This window comes from Acomys minous (genome assembly GCF_964271855.1).
Source record: "Acomys minous genome assembly, chromosome: 9".
Lineage (NCBI taxonomy): Eukaryota > Metazoa > Chordata > Mammalia > Rodentia > Muridae > Acomys > Acomys minous.
This window is the reverse complement of record NC_140490.1, coordinates 43,680,130-43,708,047: the sequence shown is the minus strand read 5'-3', so window position 1 is coordinate 43,708,047 and position 27,918 is coordinate 43,680,130. Positions and strand designations below refer to the sequence as shown.

Here is a 27,918-nt window from a genome sequence, read left to right as displayed (position 1 = left end):
CAGTTGCACTCAACATTGCCTCTGAAGAGAAGTGAAAGTAGAAGACTGAGTCAGAAACGGACGCCCAGCATAGGACTGCGGCCTGCCGACAGGGGTGTGTGGCCAGTCCTGGCCCCTTGTTGACTCTGTTTCAGCATGGGAAATGGTTTTGGTGGACAGGTCAGCAGACAAGGAGGAGCCTTTCCTTTCCCATTTATGTCAGGAGGCCGCAAGCTGGGTGTGGGAAGTTTGGAAATAGATTGAGGAAGGAAAAAAAAGGTCTGAAATTAGTGTATGGAGATCTTTAAAGTACTCTGACAGCTCCACTCAGCAGCTAGAATTCTGAGATTCAATAAGACAAGAAATGATCTGGAATGTCCCTGACCTGAGGGCCTTGTGCCCTGAGATGGCCTTGTCTGAGGTACATGCTTGTTAATCTAGGACCACATAGGAGCCCTGGGGTGGGGTTCTGACTTCTTCTGCTTCCAGAAGCCCTTTACATTTGGCCTTACCAGGTACCCTTCTGTGGTGCCCAGGTTGTGCCGTCACTTTGTGGGCAGTAGAGAACTCCTCCTGGGGCCAGTGCTTCAGATGAAGTTAGCTAGTTTCCTGTTCCTCACTGTGCTAAGGGCGCTCAGTACACTGGGATCCCAGGGATGAGCACCAGACCGAACACAAGTGCAGATGCCCACTCTTGTTGCAGCTGAGCGAATAGCACACATCCTGTCAGAGCATCTACTGTACCCTCAAGTGGTTGATTGCTTTGTGGCATAGACAGGTCCTGACAAATCCACACTTCAGGGAAGACATGGGAAGCATCATTATAAGGCAAGGGGACTGGGCAGTTGTCATGGTTGAAGCCATACCTCAAATATAACCAGTAAAAGTATTTTTTAAAAAATGGTTGCAAAGGTATGGTGGTGCTGCAAGCATGGTTAGTGTGCATTGGCTGAGTAAGTGACCAGTGCCAGGCAGTGCCTAGATGAGGGGACAATTACGCACGACCACCAGGGTGTGTCTGTCCAGAACTGGCCTCAAGATCTTTTCATACTGGGTCCAGGAGGGACCAGCTAACGCCACTCCTGGAAGGTTACCTGACTCATTTGTCCCAGAAAGAAGGGACATTGATCAGGCTGAGCAAAGCAGTATCTCCAGGGAACTATCGAGGGCCATGGCTTTGTTTTGAACAGAGTTTGAGGTTTTATGATTGACAAGAAGAGACATGCCTGCCAAGATTAAAGGCTGAGCAGGTTTTGGGCCACACCTCCCCAGATTACACATACCCACAAGCTTCAAAGATTGACTGTAATACAGACTTGGAAGCACCTACAAGACACGATTACTCAGCACTGGCAAAACGTTTAATAGGGCACCAGAAGGTTTGCATAATTGACCTGTTTGGCTTTTCTACCTCAGAAGCAGAGCGCTGATAGGGTAAACATGGGTAGGAGCCACTGTGCTTTGGAAGACAGCCTTGTGTTCTGAGATAAGCAAAGAGCAACTCCCTCATCCTCACTCAAGGTTTAAGGCAAAATATTCTCACATGGACTCTCACCTCTCCTGTCCCAGTGTGGACTCTAGAACAAAATAAATGACTTGTTTACTAGGTGGCCACATCAGCAGATTTGACTTAGATCCACAGAACCAGAATGGAGGTTAGCTGTGCTGACCTGGGGGAGGGCATGAGTGTGCAGTGAAGTCTTGGAGGTAATGCAGGGTGGCCGCCATCTGGTTAGACATCACATGCTGCTCTATCGACTGCTTGGGTGTGGGGCCTCCTAAGCAGCTCAGCTACTGTTTGAGCCAGGCAGACGGATCCCTCTGCTACAGAAGCAGCTAATGTGAAAGGTTCCTGCTCTCTATCTCAGGCCTACTGGGTGTCAGGCCTAGAGATCCCAACCTCTAGGAGGGGACACTCAGGCAGTGGCAACTGGCTGTGTGGAACCAGCCGAGACAAATGAGCTTGGTGCTATAGGTGCGGTGCCTTCACCAGGTGTGTCTGCAGCTGGTGTCAGCAAGGTCACTTGGGGTCTGTCGAGAACTGCCTCAGGTGGCTAGAAGTTATCCTTGCTGCAGCTTTCCTAAAAAACAAAACAAAAACAAGGTAGTCTCTGGGTTCTTGGCATAGAAGAATAGGCCTTCCTTGCTCTGAGTAGAACCTGCCCACCCAGGGCTTAAGGTTAAGAGTACTCGGTGGTTCTCCAAGGACTCTGAGGCAGGAGCAGCAGACTGTGCTCTAGTTCCTGGTCCACCTGCTTCAGACAGGTGCTCTGGGAGCCCATGTGAGCCAGGCGTCCTGCCTTCAGAAAGAGGCGGTGGCATCTCCTAGTGTCAGAGGACCATGGAAGGGAGAAGACATGCATAGAGCCGGAGAGAGGACTGGCGCGGCCACTGTTGACAGCCTGGCAGTCATCTAGCCCACAGGCTTGGTGTAGCAGCTCATCCCAAGGTGGGTCCTGGCAGAAGGGCAGTGCCTTGCGCCTCTATGAGGGCACCCTTCCTGAGGATGCCCTCACTTCTGCTGGCATGTAGGTAGTGACAACCCCACCTCCCCATGTAGCTCAGCAGCAGCTGGTCTCCTGCTCTCGTGAAAACAGTGAGCTCCGGGCCACCTGTCCAGGGCTGGGGCAGCCTTGGGACCTAGAAGAAAGCTACTGGCCTGTGCATGACCTACAAATGTGTTTGGTCTCCTCTACCACCACTGTAGTGTCCATGACCACAGTTAACAGCCCAGAATTCCCACAGGGCAATAGAGAAGCAGAACTTTTCTACATGCCAAGAGGAAGTCAGAGGGGCCCACTGGCAAAATAGGGACCTGGTGGCCATGTACATACCCATGCCTTCCTCCAGCCCTGCATCAGCCGGTCGTGCTCCCCAGCCACAGCGCGCCATGCAGCAAGCTCCTGGCTCCACTTTTCTTGCGGGAATGCCTCTGGAAGAGAGGCAGGGTCAAGGTCAGTCACAGCTTTGTGGACCTCAGGTTACTATCATGCATACTATCTATCCATCAGAACCACACCGTAGGCTGAGTCGGGTGGGTGAGTCCCGGTTCTGATCTGCTCTAGTGGCCTGCCCACTGGGGAATCCCTTCAGTGGCCTGAGTGGGCTATGGCAGAGCTCTGGGGAGCCAATGGATCTTTCATTTCATTACTGGTTGGCTGGTTTGTTTTTGAAACTGGTGCCTTATTGACCTAGTTGGCCTTGAACTCGCCTTGTAGCCCAGGCTGGAATAAATTTGAACTCCTCCTGCTTCAGCCTTTTTAGTTCTGAGATTCCAAGTATGCACCACCACAGTCAGTGTCTCCACTCACCCCTTTCTCCTGGCCACAGCTCTGTGGGTAACTGCTCTCCCAGGCTCCAGTGGACCGGACCCCCACATCCCATTGTCACTTCCTGGGTGGCAAAGCCCCTATCCCCATAGCTGCGCTGGGTGAAAGAGCCCCTACTCTGCAGGTGAGCCTGTAGAGCACTTCAGTAAGAGCAGGTGCTGAAACTCAAACTTCAGTCTAGCTCTCACCAAAGTTGGTAGTCTTAGGAAGTCAGCATGGCTGCATGCTGAGGAGATTTCCCTTGCCTATTGCTCTCCGTGGTCCCTTAAGCATGCTTTCTCTTGGATTCTGAAAACAAACCCAACAGCATGCAAGGATGAGGTACACCATGTCCTTGAACTGTCACAAACAGTCCCATGAACTTGAGCCCATCCAGTGTGAAGAACAACTAATAATGTCCCATGGTCATTCAGAGTGCCATGGGAGCCCCTAACTTGAAGCTCACACCTGCTAGTCAAAGGGAGAGAGAGGGAGCCAGTTCTTCCCAGAGATCTTTGGGGGCCTACGGACTGCTCCTGACAACACAGGTGAGCAGTGTTGGCCCCTCCAACTAACAAAGAATCACTTCACCCTGCTGCAGCTTTGCTGGACCTGGAAGCACTCAACTGTGTGAGCATGATTGTATCCTACAGTCCTTGCTGCTCGTGTGTGCAAGGTGACTTTATAGCTGCTTACTAGTGCTGCCCTAACTCCTGGTGAGAATTTGAAAGCCACGGGTCCCTTCTTCTGATAGTTCTGATTCATCCCGATGGCCATTACTCAGGTGTGGACAGTACCCACTAAAGGACAGCAGGGGAACTTTTATTGTATGTGTGTAAAACCACAAAGAGTACTAGAGGAAGCTGCAGGGGACGTGGAGAGTGGAAAGCTGTAAGATACAGCTGCTGCCCCAAGACCACAGCAAGGCCTACGGTACAATGCTGAGTCCTCTGCATATGGAGGTGGGAGGGAGTAGCATGTTAAGATGCAGATGATAGTTTAGGAGACTGCCCTACCAGGGACAACCTCCCTCTGCCCTAGCACACCACAGAAGGTCTCTGGGCTGCTCACCTAGCCAGCAGGTTCAGTGACATTCAGCACTGAGGGAGGAAGCCCTGCTTTCTTTCCCCAGTTAAGTCTCTAGATCCCCAACCCAGCTAACCCTTCCTGTGCCCTGTTTCTAAGTCTTGGCTACAGCTCTGCAGAGACAGAACTTGAATTCTGTAAGAGCCCGGGGAGGCAGGGATTGTAGCTCAGTCTGAGAAGAGCTGGGCCCCAGCCTGCTCCCTCAGCACTATGCACAGCATAAGGTACAGGGGCTTCTGGCCTCCTCGACCCTGTAGTTCTGACCACTGGCTTCCTGGTGAGCCCCAAGCCATGCTGGTGGGTCGTGGTCCAGATCCCATGCTTTGAAAAGGTCAGCTTGGAGCAAAGAGAACCGGGGAGAATGAGGCCCATCCATATTCTCTAAGGCAGAGAGAAGATCTACAGCCAGGAACCAGCAGAATGCAATAAAACCAAGAGCTTCCTTTCTAAAAAACCTGATACTTCATTAAGGTTTGGAAGGTAAAGTATGAGGAAGTAGAAAAGTTAAGAGATGACTGGAAACAAAAATGTGGTGCCTTAGGGGAGCATTTCAACTCTCCCATCTTGGAAAAGATCCTGAATAGTAAGTGGAGAACAGTGAACAAGAAAATGTCCCAGAACAGGGAGGCGGGGCCTCTCTTTAATGCACTGTGGGAAAGTGAGACCAAGCTATTGTAAAAAGATTGAGAAAACAAGCTTCCAGAGACAATAAAAAGCCTCAGGTGAGCTACATAGTTAGACTCTAAAAAAAAGTGGGCAAAGTGCTCAGGTGAAGTGCCCAGCACCAGCAAACAGTATCTGCAGATGCCACAGTGGTGTGTCGGGGCTGTCTGTGTACCCAACCAAACCAACACATGAGAGATGCGAGCTTTCAAAATGTCTACTTCCACACCTGTTCTGTGAGGTTTGCTACAAGGTACATAAAAATCAGCCGCTCAATAAAAACACCCAGGAAATCACCCCCTTAGTCCAATATGAAGACAGAACTCTGCCCTCAAAGTGACAATCCCAAACCAGGTGTGTGGTCTCAGCTCTCAGGAAGCTGAGGCAGGAGGATCACAGGAAAGCCAAATTGGGCTGCAGAGTGAGAGAGATTGTCTCAAAAAGCCATCCCAACGTGACACCTTGGATTTTCTGAGGGCAGCTGAAGGACCAGTCTAGCTTAGTAACAAGCCAGTGTGTTCAGTGCTCCAGTGAGCAGCTGATGTTGAGTTCATGGTAGCTAAGTCCCTGCAACTGGGAATCAGCAGAGGTAGACCACATGGGAAATGGAACAGGAAAGGGTGGGTGTGCAGGGCTCCTACACACAGTGAAGGTCAGAGGTCAGCCCCAGGTGTCATTTCTCAAGACCTTGTTTGGTGAGTCAAGGTCTCCCTGTGTCTTGGAGCCTGCTGACTTGGCTAGGCTGTTAGGCCAGTGTCCCCAAGAATCTGCCTGCCTCTGTTTCCCCAGCTACAAATGCATACCGTCACACTCAGGTTTTTCACTTAAATTTTTCAATTGAGAGTGCGTACACCTGTTCACCCGTGTGTAGAAGTCAAAAATTTGGGAATCAGTTCTCTGCTTCTGCTACATGGGTCCAAGGGATCAACCTAGGTCTTCCAGCAAGTTCTTTGAGCCTCACAACCCCCACACAGTTGTTTACTTGGGTTCTGCGGCTCAAACCCACCTGGTGTGGCAAGCAGGATAACCTCAGGTGTCTTCTTAGTAATATGAATTCACCTTCTCAAATGGAAAAGCAAGAGACAGGAAGTGTATAGTGTGTGTGATGTGTAAGTGGTTTGCACATGTAACCAGCCACCTAGCATGTGCATCTATGTCTGGTATGTGTGGGCATACCTGCATATGGCATATGTACATGTGTGTGGGTATGTTTGTAGTGCCTGTGCATGTGTGCGTCATTTCACCATAAAGCAGTGAAAAGATAAATCATCTTCCCCAGCAGAAGACATTTAAATAGGTTAATCCTCAAACTGAAGCTACATGTCATTGTCTTTTTCTTTCTTTTTTTAAAGATTTATTATGTATACAGTATTTTGCATGCGTGTACGCCTGCACATCAGCAGAGGGCACCAGATCTCATTATAGATGGTTATGAGCCACTATGTGGTTGCTGGGAATTGAACTCTGAACCTTTGGAAGAGCAGCCAGTGCTCTTAGCCACTGAGCCATCTCTCCAGCCCACATGTCTTTAGACAGGCTGAATGGTGACACCTAATCCCTGGAGGTGTTGCTACCAGAGTGGCCACACTTACCCTGTCTCGTCACAGTAATCTGAACCTTGGAGGTCTGGTTCCCTGCTGAGGAGAGGACAGAGCAGCTGTATTCGGTGGTTTCTTGGATGGTGTCCCGAAGCCAGCTGAGGGCGTGGGCCCTGCCGTCGGGCAGTGCATGGGTCTGCATGGGTACACACGTCTCCAGGGCATGCCTGTTCTTCTCCCAGATGAAGCGGACATCTGCCGGACCTGTAGGCACATGGGCTATCTCCACATCTCCCTTCGAGACTCAAGGGAGCTGCCCAAATGAAGGTTCATCTTGGTTCCAAATGAACTATTAGTGACTTGGGGCAGCCTCCAGTTCTGTACCAAGTCTCTCCTGGAAGAACTAAGCCACAAAGTGCTACATCTGCCTTTTGAGTTCACTTCCCTGTGGGCTTCCGACTCTGACATCAGGTCCCTTTTTTCAGAGCACACTTGCATGGCCTATGCCTTCCAGAATACATGCCCTCAGCCTCCTGCTCCTTGTTGCGCTGTGCGCCCCTTCCTTAGTGAAGTGCCCAGCGAGTGTCTGGAGATATGGCACCCTTTCTGCGGGTGCTTTTGAGCCCTGATTCCACATGACTTTGAACTCCTGATGTGCTTGGCTCCACCTTTCAAGTGCCAGGATTACATGTGTGTATCACCTCACCATGCCTGCTGCTTAGGTTTTGTATTTTTTAGTACTAGTTGAAAAGATGAAGACTGTGCTGAGCGAGGTGGCATATGCCTTTAATCCCAGCACTCGGGGCAGAGGCCGTTCAAGGCCAACCTGGGTCTACAAAGTGAGTCGAGGACAGCCAGGGCTACACAGAGAAACCCTGTCAAAAAAAAAAAAAAGAAGAAGAAGAAGATGAAGACTGTAGCAGGTGTGGTGGTGCACACCTGCCGTTGCAGCACTGGGGAGTCAACTGCAAGAGGAGGAGCAACAACATAAGTTTGAGGCCAGCCTGTTTTATACAATGAGGTTAAAGCCATCTAGGCCTGTATCGTGAGACCATCTCAAACACAGAAGTCAAGACTAAGGCCAGATGTGGTGGTGCTCACCTGTAATCCCAGCACTCAGGAGGCAGAGGCAGGTGGACTTCTCTGCATTCTTGGCCAGCCTGGTTTACAGAGGGAGAATCTGCCTCCCTCAAAAAAAAAAAAAAGAAGTCAAGACTAAGGCCACCTATTTCCACCACACTAAGTAACCTATTGAAGGGGCACTGTGGGTGGCTTCAACTTGTCTGGCAGACAGGGTCCTGGAAAGTAGGCAAGCCAGAGACATCCAGGAGAGTGGAGAGAGGATAAGTTCTGTGACTCTGAACAGAAGACCTCCAAGCAGGCTGAGGCTAGACCAACCTCAGATCCCAAATTCCTTATAGAGTATGTGGAGGCTGTCAGTTCTGGGGAGTTGTAAAGAGATGCCAAAATCTGGTCCTAACACCAACACTCGTTGTGATGGCAGCAGGTCACCCTCCTGTTAGTACTGACTTAAGGGTATGTATAGTCTGGGTCTCAGACATCACGTTAGAGCCCCAGAGCTTTGGGCCATGCCAGGACTTGCTCTACTCCATCCACCATGGAGAAGGCAGGACAAAGGAGCTCCACTCATCCACGGTTTCCTCTTTGGCCCTACCCTGGACTTGGCTGGAGATGACCCAATGGTTTAAACCAGCTGCATTTGGTCTGCTACTGTCACCTGGCATGTGCCTTGTCATATTCTGACACACACCACAGGCAGGACCTCACCAGCATGGACAAGGACACCTCTTGCCGGGGGAAAGGGGCTCTGGCTCGTGAACGTGCCTTCACTTCTTCAGCCTCCCTGCTCTAGATGGGCTGTGGTCTCCTGGACTGGTGTGGTAATAGCACAATCCCAAGGGCAGCCCGTGCGTAGCCAGAACACCTCACAAGCACAGGTCTTGCTAGCCCAGCCAGAAATGGAAGGCTGGCTCGCTGGAGGACACCCAACCAGGGAAGAAAGGAAATAGCAATCCCCAGCTGGGGCCCCAAACACTAAGCAGAAAAAAACAAAACAGCAAAAACAAGGCAGAGCGTGAGGGCTCTTTAGAAACATCTGCCTGTAGCTGTCCACAGCTGTAAGGCCAAGGGCTCGTGGATGGCCCAGGATGGGAGAACCTACATCCTGCCCTGGGAAGGAAAGGCGCTATGTAGGGAGTTCGGTGCTTCTCAGTCACAGATCACATACTTTTTTTTTTCTTTTTAAGAAAGGATCTCAATGTAGCCCAAAGCAGCTAAGGATGACCTTGAGCTTGGGATCCTCCTGCCTTCACCTCCCAAGTGCTGGGGTTACAGGCATGCACCCAAGAACAAGTTGAAGGAGTCTTGAGAATCCAGGGCTTCATGTATGCTGGGGGACCATTCCACCAATGGAGCCCCAGTCCCACAAACTAGACTTTTGAAGAGATTTTTAGTTGATTACTTTGAGCACGGATTCTCCTCACTCTACCAACCTTGGCATCTGTTTACCTTTACCTGGTCCCCTCATCAGTTACCCTGTGCTGATGTCAGAGGGTTTCCTCTCAAGATGGACTCAGTACAGACACTTAACTGGACAATCTCAGGGATGGAGCCGAGACAGTAATGCACTTACAGGGCCTCAGGCTGTCTCTGTTAGTAACAATCAGGAAATGAGACAGACAAGTGACAGGAAGCCACTACACAGACAGTGGCAAGGACACTCAGAGAAATTGATTTTTTTTTTTTTAAGTGTAATGAGAATCATGTAGAACAGCCAGGCGGTGGTGGTGCACGTCTTTAATCTGAGCACTAGGGAGGCAGAGGCAGGTGGATCTCTGTGAGTTCGAGGCCAGCCTGGTCTACAAAGCGAGTCCAGGACAGCTAGGGCTACACAGAGAGACCCCATCTCAGACTGTGTGTGTGTTGGGGGTGTATACATGTGTATGCCCACACATGTGGGGACTAGAGGCTAATGTCAAGTGTCTTCCTCTGTTGCTTGTCACTGTATCTCTTGAAGCAGGGTCTCCCCACTACACCCTAAACTCACCGAATCTGCTAGTCTGGTTCTCCAGCTTGCTCCTGGGCTCTCCTTTCCCACTTCTGGAGTGCTGGGGTTATAGGTGGGCTACTGGACCTGCCTGCCAGGGACTACATGCATGCTAGGGACCAAAAGCCTGGTCCTCATGCTCACACAGCAAATGCTTTGCCCACTGAAATACCTCCCCAGCCCTGGGATTAGTTCTTTTGTTTTCTGCGAATGGGCGCTTTGCTTGTGTGCATCTGTGCACCACATGCATGCAGTGCCCAAGGAGGCCAGAAGAGGGCGTTTGATCCACTGGAACTGGAGTTGCAGGTAGTGTGAGCCACCCTGTGCGTCCTGTGAATTTAATCCATGCCCTTTCCAAGAACAAACGCTCCTAATCACTGATCCATCTCGCCAACCCCTTGAATTTTTAAAATATATTTCCAAGAGCTTATAAATAAACAAGTGTAAATGATACTTTTATAATTCAAAAAGCCACTACCTGTAACAGAATTGAGCTGGGTGTGATGACTCATACCTGTAGTCTCAGTAGTCAGGAGGAAGAGACACAGGGTTAGCCATAATTTCAAGGCCAACCTGAGCTATATAGCAAATCCCATAGTTCCAGGCTAAGCAGGGCCAATGCTGAGGCTCTGTCTCAAAATAAATAACATTTTAAAAATTTAAAAGCAAACAACACTAGGAATGTGCCAGTCTCTGAGGGGCATTCCAAAGGTGTCCCAGCAGCCTTTGTGACTTCCCATGTGGCATCAGATTAGTGGACAAGCCTTGTGGACTTAAAAAACAATTCTGTATTTGTTTTCCAATTAAGTGTTTTCAGTTCTAGCCACAGACAACTCCATGTATTAACAGGTGTATATGAATGTGTCTACATGCAGATGCACACACATCTGTACATAAGTGGATGTCCATCAACTGGAGATCACTAATGGAGTCATCCCTTTGTATCTGCAGGGCATCAGTCTAGACCCCTGAGGACATCAAGACATGTTTGCAGAAAGACATTGAGTCTTTCTAGATTTCTTATAATGGCTAATACTATGCAGACACTTAAACCGTCATGGAACGGTTTGTTTAGGGAACCGTGGCATGACAGAGCCTGTACATGTCCAGGACTCGGATCCACAGCTGGTAGGATCCTGGGTGTGCGCCTGCAGACTTTAGGGTCACACACTTCCTTCTGAGTAGCTGCTTGATGCCTTTCATGAAGCCTTAGTATTAGCCATTCCTCTGCGGATGGCCATCAACTGGAATCCAACCTGAAGAACTCGTTCTTGAGGTGTTCTGAACAAGAAATGATCATGAGATACTGTCTCCAGATTTTTTTGGTGTGTGTGTGTGTGTGTGTGTGTGTGTGTGTGTGTGTGTGTGTCTGTCTGTCTGTCTGTCTGTCTGTCTGTCTGTCTGTCTGTCTATAGCCTAGCCTCCCCACATCCACCAGTTCTGCCTGACAGTGAGCACAGAAGACCCTGGAGGACTCTCATCACCAAACCTCAGGCAGAGAATCCAGGTAGCCTGAGTTGGAGCTACTCCCCAAGCCCCATCAACAGGAGCCTTCAACTGTGAAGCCCCTCAAAGACAAAGCTTGTGGTGTAAGACGGGCAGGAGCAGGACACGCTGGCCACCAACCCCACACCACAAGGACGGACGGACGCACCTACAGACTTACATGAGGCAGAACTGTCACACGGGAAAGATGGTGGAGAGGTACTTACTCTCTGTTCATTCTTTAACTATCCAATTCCTTCTGAGCGCAGAAATTAAAGAGAGGGAGAAGGAGTGTTAAAAAGCAGTGGGCAGCACCACCCCATCACCGCTCTGCCATCTGGCACTGGGTGGTGGACCCAGAACTGAACCTATGTGTCACAGGTTGCCCAGGCACACCCCACATACAGGGCTCACGGAGTTCTCTTACCCATGTCCCAGCTAGGGTTCACTGAGGCTAACAGTTGTTTCTGTCTTTGGGTACCTGCCTCAGATACCTTCATGTGATGGTAAATATTGTCAGTTTGACAGGACCTGATAATGGCTAATACTATGCAGACGTTTAAATAGTTATGGGATGGTTTGTTTAGGGAACCGTGGCATGACAGAGCCTGGACATGTCCAGGACTCGGATCCACAGCTGGTCGGATCCTGGGTGTGCCTGTGAGGATGTCATCCCAATTGGGGTCCTAGGAAGAATAAAAATAGGGAAGTTGAACACGGTGGCATATGCCTTTAGTCGCAGCACTCAGGAGGCAGTGGCAGGAGATTTCTGTGAACTGGAGGACAGCATAGTCTACATAGTTCCAGGCCAGCCAAGGCGAGACTGTGATATGCTCCGCCTCCCCCAACCCCTGGCATGGAGGCATGGTGGGCAAAAGTGCAAACGGCACCAAAATTTATCACTGCTTCCTAACCACAGATGGAAGCCCTGGCTGCCATGCCTTCCCATGTGCTCACACTGTGAACCAAAATCAAAACCTCCCCTTGCTTTTTGTCAGATTTTTTTTTTTGAATCACCAACTTGCACATATATACACAGCCCTTCCTGACATCAAGTCAGTGGCTACTAGGCCTTCTGACCCACCTGTTCCAAATGGGCATGCCACTCCCCCAACGTCTGCACTCCCGCCACTTCCAAAGTTTCCCTCAGCTCCAGGGTCCCCCTCTGTCACTATTCACTCCCTTTTACCCAGGACAGACTAGAAGTCTAGGATCAGGCAGGGCTTCAAGCACAACTTTTTTCTAGAAATGTCATGAGCTCCCCTAGCTCAGATGTTACCTTGTTTGGCCCTTGCTAGCCTGGAATTAGATAAAATACAAGCATGTCTGTGAGGGCAGGCTAAAGCCCAAACCTCTCTCCTTGACCCTGAGTCTCTGTCTCCAGGCACCTTATGCACATGGTCAGGACTGCACCTGGTGTCTTGAGAGGTGACATTTTAGCCACCAACAATGGCTTCTTAGGACCATGGACCTGAAACAGGCCCTCGGAATGAGGACAGTGGGTTCTGGACCTGGGGGACCAAAGCCTCCTGCTCAAGGACATGTCTGATGCTCTCCGCTCCCATCATCCGCTTTCGGTTTGAATTAGTGAACCAAAGCAGCAGGCAGCCTGGACCCAGCAGCATACTCCAGGAAGTGTTACAAGGCACCCAGGCCTGAGTCTCAGGGCAAGGGTCATGTGAAGGACCAGGACCAGGAAGAGGCTCAATGGCTGAGGACCCTCTTAGTGGTCATGGATACTAGATCATGGGATAGCATTTCTGGTGTGCCACTCCCCTTATGAAAGGGAGGTACCAAGGTTTCTACTGCCTCCAGGACCACCCACGTAGCCACCCACAGAGGCCTCCATTAGTGCTCTGCAGCACTAACAGACACGGAAGGGGACAGGAAGGGACAGAGAGGGGCCCCGGAGAGGAAGAAGCTTCTGTAGTCTCCACTACCCCAATTCCTCAGCTGTCTTGGGGGCCCCCAAATCCATACACAAAACGGGCCCAACTGAAGGGACCAAAAAATGTGCAGGTGCTGGACCTAGAGCCTTGCTTGGTAAAAGCAATTTGTTTATGCCATTAGTAAAGGACCTGAAGTGAGTGTTTTGGTCATCAGAGTGGACCAGGTACGCGTGGTGTGTGGTGGGTATGCTGTTTATGAGTGGCTATGGATGGGGGTGTGCGTGCACATGGTGCTTTTATGGTGTGGGTGATCTGTGGTGTAGGCAGTCGGTGTAGGTGATATGTGGTTTTGCATGTGCCACTTGTTGTGTGCTATGTGATAATATGGTGTTTGTGTGATGTATGTGGTGTTTATGGAATAAGTAGTGTGTGCATGTATGTAGCATGGCACGTGGTATAGGGTGTGTGTGGTTACGTGTGGTGTGGTATGGTATACACATGGAATATTATGGTGTGAAGTGGTGTGTGGTGTGGTGTATGTGATGAGATGTGGTATACGTGGGGTGTGGCATAGGAATGTGATATACAGCTGGGCATGGTGGCGCACGCTTTTAATCCCAGGCAGAGGCAGGGGATCACTGTGAGTTCGAGGCCAGCCTGGTTTACAAAGAGAGTTCCAGGACAGCCAGAGCTACACAGAGAAACCCTGTCTCAAAAACCCAAAAAGAAAAAAGAAAATGAGCTATATAGTGTGGTCTGTCCTATGTGTGCTATATGTGGTGTGTGTGTGCTGAGAGATGCATGTGTGATGCGTGTAGTATATGTGGTGTGTGTGTAGTGGGGAGTAATTGGTGGGGGTATGTGTGGTGTGTAGAAAATGTGCTATGTGGTATGGTGTGATGTAGCACATGTGATGTGATGTGTGGGGCATGGTCTATGTGGGGCATGTGGCAGAGCATTGTGGTGTGCAGTGTGGTATGTGGTGTGCATGTGGCAACTGGCAGCTGAACAGAATAATCATGAACCTACAGTCATGTCAGGACACCTGGGACGCAACTGCAGTGTGACGTGGGTGGGTGCAGCAGCTGCAGCCCCTCATGCACCTGGCTGGGTGTGCACAGGGACCTCAGGGCTGCCCTGCAGACGCAGACACAAAGACTTGAGGAAGGCAGTGCCAGATCCTGCTGCCATTCCTGCCACTAAGAGGGGATGCCTGCAAGCTCTAGGCTGCGTGGGCAACCTGACCTTCCCGGAAGCCAAGCTGGGGTAGCGCTGGTGTCTCCTGATGCTACCTACCCTGGTCATTTCACTTGGGTGCTGCGAAAGATGTCCCAACTGCCTCATACCCTGGGAAAACACAGGCGCAGATGGCATGGAGGCACTGGGTGGGAGCAGGGGTGGGCAGACTAGTCCTGAGTGCAAGCCTAGCTTTCTGACCTCTGACCAACCCTCTGGAGGTCCAGGTCACCAGCAGAGCCAGAGTGGGCACCAGGACACAAGCCAAGGAACCAAAGATTCCCTGTGTACCCTCTCTTTACGTCTCATGTTCTAAAAACAGCTTGCTAGGCCTTTAATCTGCCAACCCCAAGCCACTCAGAGCAGTCATCATGCACACAGCTGTTTTAGGAAGGAGAAAAAACACAGGTCAAGGCTCCCAACTTGCCCTGCCCTGCCCTGCCCTGCCCTGCCCTGGGCATGTAGGATGGGGCTGTGGTTGGACTAGGAGAGGCAACTGCAGTCTCCCCTGGGACAGATGCCGCTGCCTCCTCAGTAGACACCAGAGACAGAATCCGAACACACACTGCTTCTTGTAGAAAACGTGCAGGGAGTTCACTTCAAAGCCACATGGCCTCTGTATGCAGACCCAGACCCAAGCCTGCCACCTGCTCAGGGACGGCAGAGGCCCCTGCATGTTCACACCACCAAAGCCCGCCTGGCAGTAACCAGCCATGCCCAGCACCAAAGCCTACAGTGCCTTTCTCTAAGCTGCCTTGCCTCAGTGGAGAACAGGACAAAAAAAGAAAAGCCCCAGATGTGCTCAAATGTTTGTGGAAAGAAGAATGACAGGACAAAGACGGCAGGGAAGGGGATTTGGTCCCATATCTGTTCAAGACATGCACACACACATGCATGCACATGTGTGTAGATGCATGTGAAGGCATGGCATATGAGGCTATGCGGAATCATCCTTAATCACTCATTTACTTTATTCACAGACAGGGTCTGTCACTCAAACCCAGAGGTTGGGATTGAGGTGGGTCACTAAGCCTGGCCAGCACTTAGGGGAGCTCTGGGGATGAGAACCCCAGTTCTTATGCTTTCTCAACAAGCACTGTAACTGTAACCACCCAGCCATCTCCCCAGCCCATGCTCAGTCCATCCTGAGGGGCTGGCAAAGGGGCTCACTCCTCACACTTCAGTTCCCACTCACAGTCTGTCCGCAGCTATGATCCCTCAGTCCCTGACCCCTAGTGTTCCCTCAGGTCTAGCTGTGAGAAGGCTGAGAAGTAAGATAAGCACGTCTCCAGCCTCTCATGGTGCCTCTCAGGAGTACTGAGGTGGCCGCAACACCTGCAGGGGTAGATGGAGGTTGTATGGCCCAGCCTCGTGGAGGCCTACCAAAAGTGAGTTAACAGTTTTGGGTTTTTGTTTTGTCACTGCTGCCCATGCTGGTGGCTTCCTACACTTGCCTCCACCATTCTGTCTCACTCCCAGCCTCCCATCACCTTAGTAAATAACTCCCTCAAATTCTCTGTGTTGAAATACCTTCCCTATTGAAGGCCCCAGTCATTTACTCTCTTCCAAGCTGGGGGTGCCCAGGTTAGTGAAAGCCTTCCTAATAGTAACGGGGACCTGAGAACATCTCCAGATGTGATGGCTTTTGGTGCAGGCTCTGCGTTTTCCAGCAAGGAGGTCCTGGGTCCTCTGCCACTTTGGATGGACCCAACCCTGAGCTTCTCTACTTCCAGTGAGTGTCCATGTAGTCCTGCACTGTCACCCAGGACACAAACCCCTTAGAGACATGGGATCTTCCACCAGCTGCCTGAGGCGGAAGTACTTGAAAAAGCACGGGAGAGATGATGGCTCAGCAGTTAAGGCCACTTGCTTCTCTTGCAGAAGACCCAAGCTCAGTGTGTAGCATCTACATCAAGTGGTGTGCAACCGTGCGTGACTCTGGCTTCAGGGCATCTATCTTTTCTGGCTCCTCCATACACCCACACATGCACGCACCCATCCACGCACACTTATACCCACGCACCCACCCACACACATAAATAAGTGATAAATCTTAAGATACCTAACTGAAGAACAAGCAGGTGTCTACATGAAGGCTTGACCCATAGCATACAGCACCAAGCACAAGATCAGGTCAACTGGGTGCAGTGACACACACCGGGAGACCAGCAACTTGAGAGGCTGAAGCAGGGGCATTACTGGAAACCAAGAGGCCAGAGGCAGCCTGGGCAGCCACAGAATAAGACCCCAACTCAGAATTTAACAAAATAAGTGGCAATTTCAAGGTCTCCATAGCTTTGATAATTCAACAGCAATTTTAAGATAAACTGGATTGCTTTTCCTTGCAATCAGTTCCGTTCCTCAACTCTGTGCAAAGGCCAAAGCCCACAGGTAGAGACAGGAGCTCTGGGTGTTCCTGAGGTAACAAATGGTTTTGGTAAACTACCATCTTTCAAGAATACAGTGTCCCTAAGTAGTGCTCTTCAGAACAGAGAAACCTTCCACCTTATGGATTTTATGCTTTATTTATTACACCATGACTGGGGCTAGTCACACACTCTACCACTGGGATACATCCCTAGCTTAAAATTCCAAAATAAGGTCTTGCTAAGCTGCCCAGGCTGGCTTGAATCCCTCCTATAACCCAGGCTGGCCGTGACCTCGTCCGGCTCCCTGCTGCCTTGTAGGTCATTTTCTGACATACAACAGTGCCCACGTTACACCTATGGCTGCTTCTACAGCACAGCAACCTAAAGGCACAGATCTCCCTCCCACCTGTGTGCCTTTATGGCAGCAAGCTGGATGGCAGCAAGCTACCTCCTGTAGCCCTAGCAACAGCCTCCCACTGTAGACAGTTTATCTTGGGATCAATGGGCTGAAAGCACAGACAGCTGAACCTTAGGCACGGCGAGGGAAGTGGGGTAGCAGTAAGGGCAGAGTATGGGAACAGCCATGGACACTTTGGCCCTCGACTCACCTGTGGCCTGGCAGAAGAGGTAGAAGGTCCCCAGCGCCTGTACCCGCTGTGCCTGGTCACTCAGGAAGGGTGGCAGCAAGGTAACCCGCTTACGGCTGTTGGGCCCTGAGGCCAAGGCCGGCCAGGGGCTTCTGGGAGAAGATGAGGCAGGGCCCAGACAGGACAGAGAGGAGCCAGGAGGAGGGAAGGACTTAGAAGATGAGGCTGCGAGACAGAGGACAGAAAAGAAGGCACTGAGGAGGAGTCGTCAGAACAGGTCCCGTGATGGAGAAGGAAAAGCAAGAAACTAGACACATGGGGGTGAGAAAAGGAAAAAGCCCAGGACCAACCCCCCACCAGGGCCATCACACAGGGACAGGAGGCCCATACAGCCTCCACTAAGGAAAAGCTGGCCCGGTCAAACGATAAAGCTTCTGGTTTATTTGGGTACTTTTCAAATGTATACAGTTCAAAGTAGAAAAATAAAAACAAAGTAAATCTTATAAACACAAATGTTTACACCGAATGGTGAGACATGTCATGCTGAAGATGCGTGTCTACACGGCACAAGGGATCCAGAGTTCATCGCTCTACATGGAATGAGTGTCCCACACACAAGTGAAGAGCAAACGTTAGAATCGTACCGCCCGTTAACATCCTGAAAGACACTGGCAGAAGTCAGGCTGCAGCAGCGGCCGCCCACACTGGACGCTGTGGTCACTGTCTGAGGCTGGGTGCACAACTACCCAACCCATTTGTCTTGCGTGGACAGTCGAGGCGGAAGTCCAAGGGCAGTGATGTGAGACGGAAGCAAGGAGAGACAGTATGTGATCAAGAACCAAAGTTCCTCACGAAGACACCACCCATCTGGACAGGAGGTGGCAAGCAGCAGCAGGGCCCCTCATAGGACCAGCTCAGTTGCCACCCACACTGGGCCACCTGCCCTCACTCAAAGCCCATCTTGTATATGTGTGACTGGAAAAAAGTACAGAAAGGAAATCTTGGAAAATGGTACTTCTTTCAAAATGAGTAAGATTTAAAAAAAAAACAAAAAACAAAAAATAAAAACAAACCCCACCAAAATTAAAAGGTGAGTTCAAGAGACAATTTTAGAACTACGTTCCTAACAGCAGGAAAGAATGAATTTAGCAAAAATAAGTCTATCCCTGAGAATCTTAAGCAACATAGCCATACTTTATCTCAATATGTAACAAAAATCTAGAAAATGTTCATCTTCTCATGAATATTAAAACATCTCCTTCAGTAATTAAAAAAATAAAATAAAATAAAAGACCTAAGACATCAACATAATCAGAGCAAAACTCCTAAAAAATAATTAAGGGAAAGAAAAAGTTCGTGCCCATCTGGACAGCAGGCGATAAGTTACCAATCTGATAAACTAAAATGTCCTTTCCAATCTGGAATTAAATTATCTTTTAGTGGCTGCTACTGGAAGGGAAGACGAAGGGGCTGCTCTTCTCAGCCCATGGAGGTGGCTGGCTCTCCCCCAGGACACAAAGGGCTCAGGTACATCTGAAATAAGCGCTCCAATGACTGCAGGACTTGAGACTGGATTAGATACTTGTTTCCCGAAAGGACAAAAGGGACAAGCCACAGGCTCAACCCAAGAGAAAAAGAGACAAAGGACTGAGGTTGGCGCACGATGACAAGACTCGGCGGCTACTGAACGGGTTCAACACAACACTCTCCACGAAGACTGCGGGACACGGGCTGGGGCACGCTGGCCTCAGTCCCCATCGGCGTCCGAATCTGCAAACTTCAGTTCACACTTGACATCAAATGGTTTGTCCCTGGCGGAGAGCTCATCGATCCGTTGTGAGTCCTCTCGATCTGTGGGCACTTTGCTGGTAATGGTGTCCTGCTCGGTTTCATAGCCGGTGTCCAGGGCTGGCTTGGGCTGGTCGCCATTCTGCTGTGAGAAGCTCCCAGGCTCCACCAGCGTCTCCTTCACACTCTGCTCCAGGTCAGAGAAGTCTGACTTGGGTTTCTTCTTTCCAAGCAGCAGGGCTGAGCGGAATTTTAAGCACTGTCCTGGCAGGTAGCCTTTGTAGCAGTTGTAGGAAAAGAGGCAGAGGAAGAGGACAAAGAGGAAGAGGACGAGCGACATGAGCAGGCGATTGTCGCTGGACTTGAGATACACCGTCTTCTCTGAGTGGAGCTGGGGGACTGTGTTGATGACCATCTTTGGCTCACAAGGCGCGCCAGTAAAAGAGGACTTGGGAGGTAGGGTGGCAGCCCTGGGGGAGGTTGCCCACAGAGCCGGGGTAGGGGGAGAGGACCCCTGGGTAGATGCCACCGGCATTTTGGAAGTGGTCCTACTACCTTCTGTCTGAGCAGCCTGTGAGGCAGGCGAAGCGGGAGTCCGAGGGATCACCTTCACTTCCAGGACGTGCTTGGCAAGCAGCTGGAAGACCGTCTTGTTCCTCACCCTTTCCTCTGACAGGCACTGGTACACGCCACTGTCTCCATCCGACAGGTTGAAGATGAGCAGGTGCTTCCTGCCCACAAAGCCATACTTGGGACTCACAGCCTTCAACTCGCCGTTCTGGAACTTCCACACCACCCGGGCCAGGTTGGACTTTTGGAAGCATTTGAGTTCTGCTGTGCCACCGTGCTTGAAAAAATGTTGATGGAAACTTTCTTTACTCTTATCTGGAACACCAAAATAAATGCGCTCAGCATCAACAACTCCGTCTGATTACTCAACTGTTTTCAAAAGCAGGCTAATACCCACAGGGCGACACGAGAGTTTCACCCACTGGAGCCAGATGGAATCTTCAGGACCAAGATAAAGATATTCACGACCCGACAGCGGCCCCCCCGAAATGAAGGACTCAGTGACAGCTCTGAGAAATCCTGTTCTCACCCTGTCCCTGGAGAAAACTCAGCATCCTGGGGCATCTGGTACCGGTCAGCTCCCCCACCTGCAGCGGTACCCACGGCAGAGGCAGGCCAGAGCGCAACCAGAACCCCCTCCTTGCACGTCTCTTACTCTGACATGGCTGGTCAGGGAAGCAGGCTGGGCCTGGGGCCCTTCTGTCCATATGTGCTGGGAAGGCACACGAGAATCCTGGCAGGATTCTATGCCTACCTCTGGTACAAATGTTCCCTGATGGGCAGCCATACGCAGTAGGCCCTTAAAGAGGGCACCAGAACTAATTACAACTGTCTTTTGTCTGGAAATCAAGAGATGGGAAATGTCTGGGGTTCGGGAATATTTGCATATATAAAACAAGGCAACTAAGCCAAGTGTGGTGGCGCACGCCTTTAATCTCAGCACTCCTGAAGCAGAGGCAGGGGGATTTCTGTGAGTCTGAAGCCAGCCTGGTCTACAAAGTGAGTCCAGGACAGCCAGGTCGAACACACAGAGAAACCCTGTCTTGGGGGAGGGGGGTGTGTGGAAATGAGGCAACTATCTTTGGAAGTCTAAACATGAAATTCAGTGACACCTTACACAAATAGCCCAAAGGAATTTTATACAATTTTCTGTGTTAGTGTGTGTGTGTGTGTGTGTGTGTGTGTGTGTGAGAGAGAGAGAGAGAGAGAGAGAGAGAGAGAGAGAGAGAGAGAGAGAGGGAGGGAGGGAGGGAGGGAGGGAGGAGGGAGGGAGGGAGGGAGAGCACACACGTATCTCTCATTTGTCTGGTACTTGTCAAGTTGGCTAGGTAGTCTGGGGCCAGCAAGCTCTGGGGGTCTACCCATCTCGTTCTCTTTAGGTCTGGGATCACAAGCACGGACCGCCATGCTCAGCTATTACATGGGTTCTGGGGATCGAACTCAGGTCCTAACAAAGGAGCCATCTCCCCAGCATTAAAATAATATTTTATGTGTGAAACTACTCTTCCTAGTGTGAAGAATTTTCTCCTTGAAGCATCACACTGCTCCAAAATGTTCCTGCATCACTTTTAATATTAGGGCTACTTGGCCATACCCAAGGGCTCCTTCCTTGTCATCCTCAGCAGGCAAGGAAGGGTCTGGCTTAAGGGGCCTGGCTAAGCAGAAGAGAAGAGCTTGGTGTGGGACAGGGCTTGCTTTCCAGTGAGCCACACCCTTTTGTGGCTTTGAGCACTCTTTCTGTAATCAAAGGGACAGAGAAAGATCACAGGTCCACCACAAGGACAGGTCACACACAGGTCTGCTGCATGCCACTTCTGTTCAGAGAGGAGAAAAAAGGGAAACAAACCGCACGTGGACGGACACCATGGACCTAAAGCACAGGGAAATTCGCCATCCCAACGGGGAGAGCAGAGGAGATCCACTCACCCAGGCACGAGGACGTGTCGCCACTCATCTCCTGAACCCAGGCCCTGTTAAGACAAGAGGCACCCATTACTCCCCAGCTTGTGCACAGGGCACAGACACACAGTCCCATCCATCCTCGTACCTGCTGGAGCCCTCTGCCTGGTGCAAGGCGACACAGGCCCTGGTGGCTGGGTTCCAGGCGCAGTAGGGGTCCCGTGCCAGCACACAATCCTCACAGCTACTGTGCTTTCCGCAGAAGGCCAGGGGAGCCTGGACCACTCCTGAGTTGGAGCCAGCATAGACAAACCTCCTCCCCTGTTCATGGAAGACAAACAGCACGGGTGTGAGGAAGACTTAGGCGCTGGTCGGGCCTGCTAGCTTCCCCTCCAGCTCCTGGGAAGGCACTGTGCAGTCAAGCCCTGCATGGCAGGAAGGGCTCCCTGACTCAACAGGCCACAAGGCTTGACCACCAAGACCTAAGTGACAGTGTCCTCGTTAGTTTTCACTGTCAACTTGACACTTTGGGGGAGGGAACCGCAGCTGAGGAACTGCCTCTATCAGATTGGCCTGTGAACACATCTGTGCGGCATCTTCTTCTTTGCTAACTTACTTAATGTAGGCAGGTTCGGCCCGCTGATGCTGCCTACCCCCTGGGCGGGTAGTCCTGGGCTTTATAAGACAGTGCTAAGCAGAAGCCAGAGGACAAGCCAGCAATCAGCTTTTCTCCGTGGCCTCCGCTTCAGCGCCCCCACCACCCGCTTCCCTCAACGATGGTTAAGTGGAAGTGTGAGCTGACACAAATATTTTCCTCCTCAGGCTGCTTTTGGTCAGAGTGTTTTTATCACAGTAACAGAAAAGCAAACCAATTATTTCATACAGAAATCTTGTATGAAAATACAAGCAGGTGTCCCGTGTCCCAGCAGGATTAAAACAACAACAACAACAACAACAAAAACATCACCCACCCGAGAAATCACAGAGCCTGGGATCTGAGGCCACCCTTCCATATCTGGAGCCGGACCTCTGGCTGAGTGCACCTACATCCCTGCACCTGCTTCTCTTCTGAGAATTCTGTCCCTGCTTCCACCCAATCGAAACACGCCCTCCTGGAGGCGGGGGGGGGGGGGGGGGGGGAGCCTTGCAAGACACAGAGGAAACTTAGGAGCTCAAAAAGTTCTAAGATCCACAAGTCCCCCTCCCCCAGGGTCACAGAAGCAATACACAATTGCTGGCGAGAGGGGACTCTGCCCGGTTGAGCTGCCTGTCCAGGGAACACTGTGGATGTCACCTGAGTGGCTGGAGTAGGCTGCTTGTTGATGCAGCTGCCGGAGCCACCCACATTCCTGTAAATAATCCCTCATTCATCCCCCACAGCTAACTCACCCCCTCAACTCACTGGCTCACTGAGCTCTACTGCTCTGTCCTCTGGTGCCCTACCTGGGCTAAAGACACGCCTATTTGTGTCTTGAGAAAAATCACATAACAGCTCTCTCCAGCTGCTTCTCGCTCCCAATTTGACACCCCCACTGCTCTCCTGGACTCACTGGAGGAGACACAGCACTACCGCTGCAACCCAGAGGGCACAGCCTTCAAATGCCAGTTTCATCTTTTGCCAGAAAATAGGCACCTGTGATAAGGACATGTCCTTATCATTCATCTCTGGATCTGGCACATCAGTGCGACCACACCTATCAACACTATGCAAAGAACAAACAGAAAGTCAGCAAATTTAGCCCAGCAAGAGATAATGCCACATGGTGGCCACGGTGTTCCAGTGTAACCACACAGAGCCTGGCACCTGCTAGGCTCTGACTTCCAGGATAGAGGCATGCCATACCACTGGCTACATGCCAGGTCCACCAGCCTACCTGGTGCTGGCAAAAGCCCAGAAAACAGGTAAGTAGGACTGATGGTCCCTTGGTATCGAGTATTCTTGGTCCCTTGTTATCCTCAAGAGGACTGAAGTGTGGCCAGGTTGTAAACATGGAGCCCACAGATGGGCAGTCCACAGGGAAAGATAATATAAGGCCACAGAGTTCAGCAGTGTCACAGAGCCAGGCATCAGAGACAAGGGTACAGGCAAGAGGCTGGCACTGGCACCTGAATCCAGAAGAGTGACCCAGGATCTATCTGCTCAGTGGGTCACAGAGAGTCCTGGGAAGGAGAGGGGAGCACCTTTGGCCAATAGGCATAAAGCAAGGCAGGTGGCATCTGTCAGCAGGGAAGTGCTGGTCCTGCTCCTGGTTTCCCATGGGTCCTGTGCTGCTCAAACCCAGTCCTCAGTACTTAGGGGGCTCACATGCCCTCATCACAGCCACACCAGCGAAAAGCTTATAAACACAGAACACAACACAACACAACACAACACAACACACACACACACACACACACACACACACACACACACACACGTCTTATAAGGAGCATACAACGATGCCCGGGGTCACACAGCACCACACAGCACCATGCAGCACAGGCAGGATCTGGGGACAGTCCACATTCTGTCCTATCCTAACTCACTATCCTAATTGTAAAATGGAGCAGCCACCTCACCCCAAGGCCAGTGGACAAGGAACAGCAAGTTCCAGCCCGTGGACCAAACCCGGCACCCAGGCCACTTCTACCTAGCTCACCCGCAAAAGGACTTTACGCCTCTCTTTATTTTGGAAATGGGTTCTCACTTAGCTCAGGCTGGCCTTGACTTTGCTATGTGGCTAAGGGTAGCCTTGAACTCCTGCTTGCTGCTCCTCCTGCCTCCATCTCTCAAGGCCTGGGACTACAGGTGTGAACCACTATGCCCCACCCAGGGGCTTTACAGTTTTTTGTATCGACAGATTGATTGGCTGTCCTGTAATACACTACGTAGACCAGGCTGGTCTTGAACTCACAGAGATCCACCGGCCTCTGCCTCCTGAGTGCTGAGATTAAAGGCAAGCACCATCATGCCTCGTGGAGCTTTACATTTTTAATTGCTTAAAAATAAAATTTAAAATTAACATTTTGTGATTTATAAAAACTTTAGGCGATGTGTAGCTTGGCTTCCACAGGCACGTTTGGTCATCTATGTGTTTCCGTGGCTCTTGGGAGGCACAGTGCAAAGCTGAACTTCTGAGGGTGAGGCTTCTGGCCTGCAAAGCCTGCCTGGCATTGGGATGGTGGGAGCTCTAGAGGGTGACCTGTTGTTTCTTCTTACAAATCAGCAAAAGTACCACGTCCCAGCAGCACAGTCTGCATTCTCTCAGGCTTGGGCACAGGACATATATTCCCAGGTTATTGACCACCCACAAGTGCCAGCCACCTGTTCTAGTGGCTCAGGACATTCAACCTCCCTGGCTCCGCCACACCTCCTTCCCGAGCGTCAGACACCAAGGAAGAATGCTGTGGTAGAGTCCAAAGGCTAGCTCATCTGGGCCAGGAGCACCAGAGGCTGCCAGGCCTTGAGAGACGATCCTAGCCACAGAGAAGCTCCCAAGTAAGACAACCACCCAATCTGCCCCCGAGACCATGCTACCTTCTTTGATGACAGCAGCAGAGTCTGCACTGGCTCAGAGGCCTGGAAGAGCTGGGTCTCCTCAACGATGTGTGCCTCTTTCCCAAGGATGACAGCTTTATGCAGAGCTCCCTGGTCTGCAAAATCAAAGCACAGGTTAGCAAGGAGGCCCCTGAGGAAGTGCCAAGGATGCCAGGCTGGTTCATTTTAAGTATCAACTTATTGCAGCTTAGACTCGCCTGGGAAGAGCCTCAACTGAGAAATGACCTAGACCAGTTTAGCCCGTAGTAATGCCTGTGGAGGACTATCGTGACTGTTGACTGATGCGGGAAGACCTAAGGCACTGTGGAAGGCACCATCCCCTGGACAGGGAGTCCTGGTCTATGTAAGTGAGGAAAGCTGGCTAGCTAAGAACAGGCAACCCAGCAGGCAGGCAGCATGGGTGCGTGCACTTCTGTCTGCTCTTTACTATAAATGTGATGTGACCAGTCACTTAAGTCCTTGCCCTGACCTCCCTGAAATGACGGACTATATAACCCACAATATAAGCTGAATGAGCTCTCTTCCCCTAAGCTGCTTTTGGTCGTGGTGTCTCAGCCCAGCAACAGAAACGAAACTAGGAGACTCCAGCCTTGATGGTAACCACCCACACTTCTGCACACTCAAAACCACCTCCTCAACGGGGTGCTCAGAAGAGGACACTTCTGTCCTATGGGGGATTCTAGTGACCTTCATCAACAAGGTCACATTCTGACCCCTGAGCCACATTCAATGCAAGGTGGCTTTTGCACTCCACTGGTCCCCCAGGGGAGTTAAGAGGCCCAGACAAGCAGGCGAGGGCTCTGCCAGCTGCCAAGTTCCAACTCTCCACCCCCATCCCATAAGACTCAGGGCTATGCCTCCCAGAGTTGTGCCTCCTAAGGCAGATCAGGGCAGGACGGAACCTGGCTCCTCCTAGAAGGGGGCAGGTCTCCCACTACCAATTAGGAAATACCAGGCCAGTCCCACTGGTCCCGTGACAACAGGGACTGCTTTATTCCATGCCAGCCCAGGTACGGGTCAGGACTTGCATTCATAACAGGCGCCCCAGGTGCCTGAAAGTCACAGAGACTCAGAATCCCAGGTGCACTGATGTCTTAGAAATCCTCTCATGCTGTCCCAAACCTCTCCAGCACCTGGAGATACCAGATCTGCCCACGAGTGACTAAGTGAATTTCCCAATCTTAAGAAGGAACCCCACCTGTGCTGATAAACATGACATCGTAGAAGGTCCCATCCAGGGCCTGAGTCCTGTCTACCACTATCTGGGTGTAGTTTACATCTTTTTTGATCAGCTTGGGCCTGTTGTCTATCGGCGTCACTGAGTCGTCCATCAAAGGGTGGTCTTTTACAAACTGCAGCGTTTTGTCTGGGAGATTCAAGGAGCTGGTGTAGTTGGCTGCCCGAGCCTCACTGTCAATGCACTGTGGGACAAAAACACCAGGGTCACATGCCCACTTAGGTTCAACTGAGAACGGATGAGAAGGCCTGGAGGGCCATAATCATTTCTCCAAAGAGGAACAGGGGCTGAGGTGGCCTCCCCAGGGATAAGGAGCTGTGGTTTTAAAGCACAGCCACATGGCATAATTGTCTTAGGCCCAGTAGAGGAATTAGTTGTCAATGAAAACACTTAGCAAACTTCTCAAATTCAAAAACACTCATTTCACAGTTTTCCTGTGAGAAGAAAGCATGCTAAACACTGTTTCACACACATACTCTCTCCTTCTCTCTCTCTCTCTCTCTCCCTCTCTCAGCAGTACAAAAGAAAACAGGTTGGAAACATTTGTTTTATTGTTGTTCCAGCTCTATACTTAACACAGTGTGCACATGAGCACATGAGAATAGCCAGGGTGTCAAAGCCAGACACCCACAGAGACGTTGGTTTTGGGGAGAGCTTCGGGAGGCAGATAGGGCACCATCTAAAAGCAGCCCCGACACACCCATGCACCATGAGGCAACAATGCGCAGGCAACCCTAGAACTTTCATTGCTAATTCACTATATTTAGGAGACTAGAACATGGCTCCTGTTGTCTAGTGGACAAGCTGCCTCAGGAGACAGCCTAAGCTACGCTGACAAACAGGGTTCCTCTGCAGGAAACAGAGAATGGAGCAAGCCTGCCATTGAGCAATGTCAGTTTCTCAAAAGAGCCAAGTGGTACGTGCTCTCATTTGGGCAGCGTGCAGTAAGGCCTGTTACCCAACATGTGGGAAGAGGTCAGAAAAGGAACAACCTTCACTCTTTGCCCCCAGGCCCAGCAGCCACTCAGCCCAGAGCTGAGATTCCTGTTGCCAGGCAACCTGCTGCGAGGATGCTCTGGGATCTTTGTGGTCCTATGCTCGGGACCTTGAGACCCAAAGAGAAGATGAGCCCTCCCGAAGCCCAAGACCCTGCTTACCGCTCCAGGCCGGGGAGTGGGCACTGGGCCATTGTAGCGCACCCACTTGGTGTGCGACTGCTCCACTGTGGCACTCTGCATGTATTTCCCACGGGAGAAGACCGCCTCTACCGTGGCCAGCGTGTAGGCACAAACCGCAGACAGACCCACATTGTTCCTGTAGGGGAATCCATGAGAGTGTCAGGAGGGCAGCAGGTCACCAGGGTGGGCAGGCCCCAACTGCCAGGGGAACTAAACTCACAGCTGTGGGGTAAAGACCGCATAGAACACAGGCTCCTTGAGGTCTGGGGCCCGCAGCACGAAGACATCCTGAAGCATGTTGAAGACCAGGCCAATGTCTGGCCTGGAGCAGATCAGCCTGGCCTTTAGGAAGGAGGTCCACTTCTTCTGCAAAGTCCGCAGGCCACCCTGGTCCCCCTGGAATGCCAGCGACAGCACAGATGGCCAAACAAACACAGAAGTAGGCAGTTCATATACCCCCGAGGCCCCAGCCCAGCCCAAGACTGCTGCAGACAGTTATGT

The 27,918-nt window shown here is 51.1% G+C and overlaps 1 protein-coding gene across 10 annotated transcripts in view; it reads right to left on the bottom strand.

The window, feature by feature from the left end:
* Nucleotides 1-1,318: 1,318 nt before the first annotated feature.
* SEMA4D (semaphorin 4D) overlaps nucleotides 1,319-27,918 on the bottom strand; it is a 106,537-nt gene continuing 79,937 nt past the window's right edge. For 3 of the 10 annotated variants that reach the window (XM_084796918.1, XM_084796916.1, XM_084796919.1), the window contains 7 exons: nucleotides 27,638-27,813; nucleotides 27,397-27,553; nucleotides 26,201-26,423; nucleotides 24,982-25,097; nucleotides 21,613-21,785; nucleotides 21,492-21,535; nucleotides 17,629-19,880 (listed from right to left, as the gene is read on the bottom strand). In XM_084796918.1, coding sequence (XP_084653044.1) covers nucleotides 18,955-19,880; nucleotides 21,492-21,535; nucleotides 21,613-21,785; nucleotides 24,982-25,097; nucleotides 26,201-26,423; nucleotides 27,397-27,553; nucleotides 27,638-27,813 — 1,815 coding nt within the window. In that variant the 3' untranslated portion in view covers nucleotides 17,629-18,954. Of the gene's footprint in view, nucleotides 2,061-2,813; nucleotides 2,912-6,628; nucleotides 6,839-11,353; nucleotides 11,386-14,306; nucleotides 14,363-17,228; nucleotides 17,433-17,628; nucleotides 19,881-21,491; nucleotides 21,536-21,612; nucleotides 21,786-24,981; nucleotides 25,098-26,200; nucleotides 26,424-27,396; nucleotides 27,554-27,637; nucleotides 27,814-27,918 lie in introns of those variants that run through there. The other 7 variants (XM_084796920.1, XM_084796924.1, XM_084796922.1 and 4 more) reach the window with 7 other exon arrangements.